General features: G+C 37.7%; 1 protein-coding gene across 1 annotated transcript; it reads left to right on the forward strand.

Moving 5' to 3' along the window:
- Positions 1–400: 400 nt before the first annotated feature.
- ZPBP2 (zona pellucida binding protein 2) lies at positions 401–7,479 on the forward strand. Its single transcript, XM_036269874.1, has 8 exons — positions 401–449; positions 574–639; positions 2,224–2,349; positions 3,014–3,175; positions 3,812–4,030; positions 4,799–4,881; positions 6,368–6,548; positions 7,254–7,479. Exons 1-8 carry the CDS (start codon positions 401–403, stop codon positions 7,346–7,348), a joined length of 981 nt encoding a protein of 326 aa, XP_036125767.1. The 3' UTR covers positions 7,349–7,479.
- Positions 7,480–10,719: the final 3,240 nt, after the last annotated feature.

Genomic DNA, 10,719 nt, shown 5'->3' on the forward strand with positions numbered 1-10,719 from the left:
GCCCTCCCCCACCGCCATACTTGGGACCCTCGGGGTTCTTCTCGTGGAACTCTTCAGTCCCTGGCCTAGACTAAGGAAGTGACGGAAACGCTAAGCCTTCGGTTCTTTTCCAGCCCTCCCTTCTTCCAGCAAGGGCTGCTCAGAGAACTAAGACGCCGAGCACGCGGGAAGATGGCGTCAGACTGGAGGCGCGAAGCAGCCACGCGACGCGGCCGCGCGCGCACGAGGGGGCGGGGCGCTGGCCTCCCGTCCTGCGGCTCGGAGCCCGCTCGCCCCGCCCCCAGGCGTGACCCCGGCGGTTTGCTCCGCTCTGTGGAGGAGATGGGGAGGCGTTGGGCGGGGCCGACATAGGAAGGAGCCCGCCCCTCGACGCCTCCCGCGACGCTAGCCCCCAGCGGCGATGCGAGCGTGGCTTTTAGTCTCCGCGGTGCTCTGGTACCTCACCAGAGGTGGGCATCCAGCCGCCACGCCTCCGGGACTCTCCCCTCTTGCCCGTCCCACCTCCTTCTTTGCCCCGCCCTGCCCCACTCTGGGTCTTCTCCCTAAAATGTCAGTGGTTTCTTTCCTCTGCAGTTGGATGGCAGCGTTTCTCCGAATTCAGTGAGAAAGGCTTCGTTTATGGCACACCAAAAAGCACAGGTAACCAGGACCTCGTCACCTGCACAGTCTTTCAGAAGAGCCGGGGTGCCGTGGACCTGCTAAAGTTCTTCCCGAGGAGGGAAAGGCAGCGAATGCTTGTTGACGGTCTACCATGTGCTTTGCACTTCCTGAAGGTTGCATCGTTTCATCCTTACAGCGACCGTACTGCGCCTTAGTTAATCACCTTGCCTAAAGCCCCACAGCCCGTAAGGATGAGAAGCTAGGATTCAGCCCAGATCTCTTTCTCTGACGCCACCTCCCTTCCAGGTGTCTCTGCTGCTTTGCAACGTACCAAGCCCACTCAGAGTAACTTCCAGGACTGGAAGTTTCTCTGTTGCGAACGCCCTTCTCTCTCCCCTTATTACCTAGAAGAACTTCTACACATCTTTTCAGGTTCAGCGCAAATGCCCTTTCTCACTGTGATGAAATTTTCCCACACTCCCCAAGGAAAATTAGTCACATGGCTAACAGATAATTTTGGGGCGGTTCATAACATTTGTCGCGTTTGGTGTCTTCTTTATATGTTTAGAACCCGGCATTCAATAGGCTTTAAAATTAATATCTTTTTTTTTATCCTCAACCAAGGACATTTTTTTTTTTTTTTGCATTTATCTTCAGACAGAGTGGGAGGGAGAGAGGGGGAAGAGAGAGAGAAACATCATGTGATAGAGACACATGGACTGGTTGCTGCCCACGCCACCCCACCAGGGCCAGGGACAAACTGCAACAGAGGTACTGCCCTTAGTGGAATTTAGGACTCTCTGGTCCACCGGCCAGCGCTTTAACCGCTGAGCCAAACTGGCCAGGGCTAAAATTAATATCTTGGGCCGCATTGGTTCCAAGCAGATTATTGCTGTTTCCACCAAATCTGAAATAGTAGGTAATTGGCAGAAATTCTACCTAGTATGCCCCATATAGGCTTAATTATTGTTCCCAACAGAGGACATTTATAGTTAAATATCAAGTTTCCCTTAAGGGTGACGATCTTTTGCAACCATGTCCAAGTTCTTTTCTGATCTTTAAATTGATTCCATTAACCCTTCAAAAAATTATGGTTGTAGTGAGTTCTGAATTTGTACATTGTATCATGTACATTTTTATAAGCAAAATTATATCACAGAAAAAATTGACTAATAGTATAGAGTCTTAAAAACTATAAGAAACAAAAAGGACTTTAGCATTCTAACTGTTATAATGAATGATATGATGATTTTTTTTTTCTCATCTAAGGACATTTTTCCATTTTTTGTACAGACAGAGTGGGAGGGAGAGAGAGGAAGAGAGAGAGAGGGAAACATCGATGCGAAAGGGACACATCGAGTGGCTGCCACCCGCACGACCAACCAGGGCTGGGGACAAACTGCAACCGAGGTACATGCCCTTAGCAGGAACCGAACCCGGGTCTCTCCGGACCACAGGCGGACGCTCTAACGCTGAGCCAAACCGGCCAGGGCTTGATGATTTTTTAAATAGTGAAATCCAAAAAGAACTAGTCAGAGTATCTTTGGGACAAATGGTAGGTAGTGCATTTATTATTTAATTTTGCTATATAATGTAGTTATTTATTATTCTATCTTGTCACAGTGAAGATATATGTAGAACTACATCACAATAGCCCATTCCTTGTCTGTATGGATCTAAGCCTTGCTAAAAAAGAAACAGTGGACCCCACCTACTTATGGATTGGGCCTAATGAAAAGCCATTAACAGGTAAATTACTTGATTTTTAATGATGTTAACATTTTTTTAGAAAAACACTGCCACTTATTGGAATGAACAAATTGAAATTTGATTTTAATTGCAGTTTCACTTGCTCTATACTTAGATCATATATCTTGGTCTGTGTCTTATTTTCTCCTTATGTAAAAACTGAAGCAATAATTTTTGTAGTCCACTTCCCAGAGCTGTATTAGTTCAAAAAATTTTATAAAACCTAAAATTCATCCTTACAGCATCTGTAAAAGGAGATTAAGTATCTAATATGTAATTTCATGATATTATAAGAATTTCTTGGATTAGGATTATAAACATTAATTTCTGTCTTATGTGAAAAAATTGTAAAGTATTACAGGGCAGTGTAACTCTATTTACTGAATTACTGGCGTAAACCAATTGACATTAGATGCCAAGAAAGGAATTAAAGAAAGCCAAAACCTTTTACTTTATTTTATTTTATTTTTCCAAAACCTTTTTTAAAGGTGTACTTATCTCTTGTGGTTCTCCATAGAGTAATATAACAGAATTAAGATTTTGTTGAATTCTTAAAGTTAAAATAGTCCATTAAGTTTTGTGTTTATTTGTAACCCTGAGTTTACTAAATAATGTTTGAATTGTTATATATTAAATAACCAAGTAATTTACTATTTCTGTTTAGGAAGTTATCAAATAAATATAACTCAAACAGGAAAGCTGATGGTGAAAGATTTTCTGGAGTCTTTGTCTGGGCTTTACACATGTACTCTTTCTTATAAGATTATCAAATCACAAACCCAAGAAGAAAAGATAATTACGCAGACCTATGACTTTATGATGTTTGGTAAGAATATAGGCACGTTTTAACTTAATATACTTAGTTTGGATCAGAATTGTGTATATTTTCTTTAGTGAAAATGAGTCTGTTGTATATAATCCTTATGACTTACAGACTATTTTGGGTATATTTGACCAGGCAAAATCTTAAATTATGTATGTCAAGATAGTGCATCCTAAACAATCTCCTTTCAGCCTCCCACTTCCCAGTGTTTAGGTATGCAATCTAGTTTATCGTAATTTTGACAGGTATCTTAAAAACAGATGTTTAATCCTATAAAAGCAAATTACTGATCCCTTTCACTGGACTTTTCCGACAACAATGACACTCTGCCAATTAAGACCCTCCCCGCAAACTTATTTTTCCCTCAATACTGTTAACTTATCTGTATAGCCAGCCCACAGAAGCCATTTCTTTACTTGTACTGAATAGATAATATGTCAGATGAAAATAACCTTCTTTTCATTAAAGCTATTAGTTTTGTATTTTTTGTGAGACCAAACTGATAAAACATTTTATTGAATAACTTAAGTTTCTATGCTGATTTGCAAGATTGATGAATTTACTATTGCATGTTATTTGAAAATTGTTAGAAAAAAATTAATGCTAGGCACAATTGTTTTTATTCTCATCTTTTTTAAGCCTATCAGGAACCTGATTATTCATATCAGATGGCTGTACGTTTTACCGCAAAGTCTTGTGTAGGAAGATACAATGAACTGCTTTTTAGAGTGCTGAAGAAAACCTTGGATAATTTAATCTCTGATTTGTCATGCCATGTCACAGAACCATCATATAAATGCCATTTTGTAAAACTTCCAAAACATGGTCTGGTACCTGAGCTATTTATAGCCTTTCAAGGTAAAAAAAAAAAAAATTTAACTTTAATTTTATGAGTTTAATCTTGAACCATAGCAGATTACAAAATTAATTACCATATTAATGTGAGCTATCTTTCAAATAGTAGGCTTTAAATGTTTTTTAAGCACTAAAGTATATTGTTGGGCTTAGCCTGGTTATAGTTTAAAAAATTAGCCCTGCCAGTGTGGCTCGGTGGATTGAGCATCAGTCCCATGGACTGAGGGATTCTGGTTCAATTCCTGGTCAGGGCTCTTGCCCAGGGTGTGGGCTCCATCCCCAGTAGGGGGCGTGCAGGAGGCAGCCGATGGATGTTTCCCACATGGGTGTTTCTCTTCCTCTCTAAAAAAATCAATAAAGTAAAATAAAAATAAATAAAAATTAACACATTATTTACCTTCAACTGTGATATACTGTTGCTTGCTTTTTAGAAGTCAATATTATTTTATGAATATAGTCTTTAACTATGCAACTAATATTTACCTAGCTTTTTATAGAATTTTAAATTGCACTTTGGTGAACTTAATAAAAGGGAGGAACCAAACCAAATTTATTTTTATTTCTAGTTCTTTTAAAGCCTTGTAGTTACTTCCATTAGCCCCCAGATGGAGTAAAATCATAATGTATAAATTATTCAAATTCTGCAACTTTCTTTATTACTAGGATTAGATAGATTAAGCACATGCACCCATTCATTCTGAATTCAGCATTATTGGAATGTTTGGAATTTTTTAGAATCCTCTGTGAATATATCATTTTTTTCCTTTCCAGTTAGTACTTTTGCACCACAGTGGAAAAGTGCATGCAACGATGCTGTTGACTGTGAAGATAACACTAATTACAATGTCCTCCAGGTGAGTTTCATTGTAAGGGGAAAGTAGTTCAGTAGTCAATAAAGCTATTTTAAATTTTTGTAACTACTTCAAAAATCTATTTCTCCATGTTGTGAATATTTATCAATAATAAAGCCATTCTAAGCAAGTAGATTTAAATTATTCTTTTATTTAAAAAATTTAAATATGAAGTATTATTGACTTTTGCTTTTGGTTATTCATACTGAAATTGTGAGTCTTGGCTATTTATTTTTTTCTTTCTTTCTTTCCTTTTTTTTTTTTAATTCTCACCCGAGGACATTTTTCCATATTTTGTTCAGATAGGGTGGGAGGGAGAGAGAGGAAGAGAAAAATCAATGTGAAAGGGACACATCAAGTGGCTGCCACCCACACAACCCAACCAGGGCTGGGGACAAACTGCAACCGAGGTACATGCCCTTAGCGGGAACCGAACCCTGGTCTTTCTGGACTGCAGCCAACGCTCCAACCGCTGAGCCAAACCGGCCAGGGCTTTCCTTTTTTTAAAAAATCCTCACCTGAGGATATTTTCCCACTGATTTTTAGATAGAGTGGAAGGGAGGGAGGAAGGGAGGGAGAGAGAAACATAGATGTGAGAGAGACACATAAATTGGTTGCCTTCTGCACAAGCCCGACTGGGGCCTAGGATCAAACCTGCCACCCAGGTATGTGCCCTTGACAGGGAATTGAACCTGTGACCCTTCAGTCTGTGGGCTGAGCCAGACCAGCCAGGGTGAGAATCTTGGCTATTTCAAAATGCTTTGTCTTGGAATAGTACATGTGGAATATTATATATCTCCCCAGGTTAATATTATATATTTTTCTATGACAGAAGGATATCTGGTTTTTGTTCCCTAAATGTTAACTAAGTAGCAGCATGAAGAGCAACCTGACAATCAGGTCATCCTATATTAAACCAGTAGTTCTTTCAAAACTGTTCTGCGATGATCATAATAGTTGGTGTCTCCTCCGCTGTTCTCAGAGGCTAAGGACATAATCTAAAAAATCCTTTCACTTCGCTGGTCTAGGTCATGAGCCCATAACTTTTATATTGTACATGGCTTATGGGAAGCACTGAGTTTATATTAGTCCTTATTAAACTCTTTGCTCAAAAAATAAAATTTATTTCATTAGTTTGTAATGCTGACTAGAGAAAACTTTTAGTTTCCATTTTACTTGGCTCTTTGGAATTAGAAATAATAAATATTATCTACAGATGGAATAGACATGCTGCAGATAATTCAAAACAAGTTTTTATTAACCTCAGTTTAATTTTCCTTAACCATTGTACATACGAATTGACAATAATTGATAAGGTCAAGGCTAGCCTAATTTTAGTATTAACACACAACTTTTCAGGAATTCATCTGTTGTATAAAACATGGATGGCGTGGGCGTGCTTATAGTACATTTCATTGCCTCTGATGCAGGAGGAGAAATTGCTTCACAGTTTAGTCATTGTACTATTCTCTGGTATTTTTAAATCTAGGCAAGAGATCGAATAGAAGAATTTTTCCGGAGCCAAGCATATGTTTTCTACCATAACACTAATAAAACTCTACCAGCTATGCATTTTATGGACCACAGTTTTCAAATGGCACGTATGGATAGCTGTCGTGCAGGCTTTGGGAAAAATGAAGGTCTACACAGTAATTGTGCTACCTGTTGCGGTAATTATAAAATATAAATATTTACAGGTGATGTATTATAGAATTGTACACCTGAAACCTATATTATTTGTTAACCAATGTTACCCCAATAAATTCAGTAAAAATTTAAATATATATATATAAATATCTAAAAATCTAGGGTATATAGTCAGAAGAATAAATGAATAATTCACTTAGGATAATTGAATTGAATCTTTATAGTGATCCTCTTACCAAAAAAAAGCTATATTTAACTAAAGGAAAGTAAAAATTCAAAGACCAAATTTCTGAGTATGAGTCTTATTAATTATATTAATATTAATTCTTCCTAATGTACTCTTTCATATTACAAAACATTTCTATAGTGTTCTGACTTGAGCTACTTATACTGTGAAGGAAAACAGAATGGTCCTACCTAGAAAACAGAGAATTGGAAATAGGAACTAGTAAACTAGAAATAGGAACTCATAAATGGGCACTGCAGAAGATACTGTAAAATGCTGATACTAATGGAAACAACAGGATTCTAACTTTCTCCTGCCTTTAAAATAATTAAATTACAATATTTGAATCTCATAAATAATCTCCACACCTTAATTGACTGAACATTACTCAGTTTATCATAGGTATACAAATGGTGTGATATTAAAAGCAGCTTTACATTATTGGTATAAAATATCTCTAACTGAAATTATAATAATTTACTCCATGTGTTTTCTTCTGCAGTGGTTTGTGGTCCTGGGACTTTTAGTCGTGATGCTGATGTCACTTGTGAGACCTGCAGTTCCATTCTTAACTACGGAGCTAAAGTTTGCCCATAAACTTCAAACAAAAATTGCAGTATGAAGACTAGAGGTGAAATCATTGTTACTTGCTTGTGGAAATAGGGGACATAAGATTTGTTCACATCCCAGAGCATCGTGGTTCCATTAAGTAAGATCAATAAGACCAAAACAATGGAAAACATACATTTAAGAAATTTTAAAAAGATAGTTGACATGGCATTTCTAAGAAGGTATTTAATCTCCTATCTCCACTGTACAAAGTAAAGTATATTAGTGGATGATTTTTAATGAAATGTTTTGTTGTTTGCAAACTGAATCTGTTGCTCTGTACCTAAGACTATATTAAGGTCAAGAACAGTAGCAAAGTATAATACAATAAAAAACTTTGTACTTTCCATATATTAATTTGCTTGAAATCACTCTTATATGATATAAAGGCATATATGTTACCTTTGCATTTAAAAGCAAAAATTTCTTTTTTTGTCCCTTTGCTTTTAGTTTGTTTTTTTTTACATTGTTAATAAACTTTATATTTTAGTGTAGTTTTATATTTATAGAATAATTGAACAGATATTATAGAATTCCATATACCCACTGTAGCCCATACCTTCACTCCTCCCATTTCCCCTATTATCTTGCATTAGTGTGATACATTCATTACAATTAATGAACCAATCTTGATACATTATTAATTGTCATTTATAGTTTACATTAAGATTTATTCTTTGTGTTATACAGTTCTATATGTTTTGACAAATGCATAATGACATGCATCCATCATTACAGTTTTATATAAAATAGTTTCACCACACTAAAAATCCCCTGTGCTTCACCTGTTTATCTCTCCCCATCACCCTGGAATTCTTGACAACCACTGATCTTTTTACTGTCTCTATAATTTGGCTTTTTCCAAAATGTCATATGCTTGAAATCATACAGTATGTAAATTTTTCAGACTGGCTTCTTTCACTTAGCAATATGTATTTAAGGTTCCTCCATGTCTTTTTGTGACTTGATAATTTCTTATTGCTGGATAATATTTCATTGTATGGATGTATAAAGGACATCTTGGTTGCTTCCAGTCCTTGGTAATTATGAATAAAGCTGCTGTAAACATTTGTGTGGAGGTTTTTGTGTGGACATAAAACTTAATCATGTAAATACCTAGAAGCATGATTGCTGGATTTATGGTAATATTATGTTTAGTTTTGTAAGAAACTGCCAAACTGCCCCAAATTTACCTTTTTGCATTCCCATCAGCAATGAATGTGTTCTTGTTGCTCCTCATTCTCACCAGCTATTGGTACTTTCAGTTTTGGGATTTTAGCCATTTTAATAAGTACATAGTGGTATTTCATTGTTTTAATTTTAAATTCCCCAATGAAATCCAGTGCTGAGCATCTTTTCATATGCTGATTTGTCATCTGTATATCTTCTTTGGTGAGGTGTTCAGTTTTTTGTCCATTTTTATTGGATTGTTTATTCTCTTATTGTTGAGTTCTAAGAGGTCTTTGTATATTTTAGATATAGGTTCTTTATAAGATATGTGTTTTGCAGATATTTTCTCCTGTTTTCTCCTGTATTTTCTCCTGGTGGCTTGTCTCTTCATTCTTTTAACAGTTTCTTTTACCAAAAAAAAGTTTTTAATTTTAACAAAATCCAACTTACTGATATTTTTTCATGCATCATACTTTTGTTTGTTTTTTATTTTATTGAATCTTTATTGTTGAATGTATTACAGATGTTCCTCATTTTTCCCCCATTGACCCCCCTCCTCCCCGCACCTGCCCCCCTCCTGCCTTTTCCCACACTATTGTCTGTGTCCATTGGTTATGCATATAAGTTCTTTGGTTTATTTCTTCCCACCCCCCAACCCCTTTCCCTTTGAGGTTTGAGGTTTGTCAGTCTAGCAATGATTTTGTACTGCTTAATCCCCTCACCTTTTTCACCCATTCCCCTAACCCCCCTCCCATCTGGCAACCAACAAAATGTTCTCTGTATCTATGAGAATGTTTCTGCTCTGCCTGTTCATTTTGTTTGTAGATTCCATTGTCGATAGATATGTATTCATCGCCATTTTGTTTGTCATATATTTCATCTTTTTCTTCAAAAAGACCCTTCATCATTTCATATAATAATGGTTTGGTGGTGATGAACTCCTTTAACTTTTTCTTGTCTGGGAAACTCTTTATATGGCCATCGATTCTAAATGACAGCTTTGCAGGATAGAGTAATCTTGGTTGTAGGTTCTTGCTTTTCATCACCCTGAATATTTCTTGCCATTCTCTTCTGGCCTGAAAAGTTACTTTTGAGAAATCAGCTGAAAGCCTTATGGGAACTCCCTTGTAGGTAACGAACTGCTTTTCTCTTGCTGCTTTTAAGATTCTCTCTTTGTCTTGAACCTTTTGCATTTTGATGAGGATGTGTCTTAGTGTGGGCCTCTTGGAGTTCATCTTGTTTGGGACTCTCTGTGCTTCCTGGATTTGTATGTCTGTTTCGTTCACCAAGTTAGGGAAGTTTTCTGCCATTATTGTTTCAAACAGGTTTTCAATTTCTTGTTCTCTCTCTTCTCCTTCTGGCACCCCCAAGATGCAAATGTTGGCATGCTTGAAGTTGTCCCAGAGGTTCCTTACACTATCCTCATTTTTTTTTTATTCTTTTTTCTTTTTGCTGTTCTGATTGGGCATTTTTTGCTTCCTTATATTCCAAATCAATGGTTTGCTTCTTGGATTTACGTACTCTACTATTGAATCTGTGTAAATTATTCTTTATTTCAGTTAATGCCTCCTTCATTTCTGACTGTGCATCCTTCATTTATGACTGGTCCTTTTTTATGCTCTTGAGGCCCTCACTGAGTTCATTGAGCATCCTTATAAGCAGTATTTTGAACTCAGCATCTGTTAGGTTGCTTATCTCCATTTCGCTTAGTTCTTTTCCTGGAGTTTTGTTCTGTTCTTTCATTTGGGACCTGTTTCTTTGTCTCCTCATTTTGGCTGCCTTCCTGTGTTTGTTTCTGTGTATTACTTAATGAGAAGTATGGGGCTAGCTGAGACCAGATGCTGCTTGTTTGAAAGAATTTAGGAAAACCTGAAGCAGGATCCAAGATAGGCCAATCCTATGGTTAAGCAACTGGCAACAGCTTGGGTGGGCCTGAAGGTTGGGTGTGGCAGTGCCTCAGGGAATCACCAGGGCTGGGCTACCAGTGTGAGCCAGGTTGCTGTTGTCCCAGATATGGCGACTGTCTGCCGCCCCAGGGAAGGGCTCACCAAAGGAACCAAGGCCTCTGACAGCACATTTGTCCTGGAGAAAGCCCCCTCTCCAGCCCTCGCTCCAATGCCAAACAGTTCAGTTCTTCCCTGTATGTCTCTGGTGTCCCTCAAGCTGCCTCCCCTCCAAGCTTAGAGGGA

The sequence above is a fragment of the Molossus molossus genome, unplaced genomic scaffold (genome assembly GCF_014108415.1).
Source record: "Molossus molossus isolate mMolMol1 unplaced genomic scaffold, mMolMol1.p scaffold_m16_p_19, whole genome shotgun sequence".
NCBI lineage: Eukaryota > Metazoa > Chordata > Mammalia > Chiroptera > Molossidae > Molossus > Molossus molossus.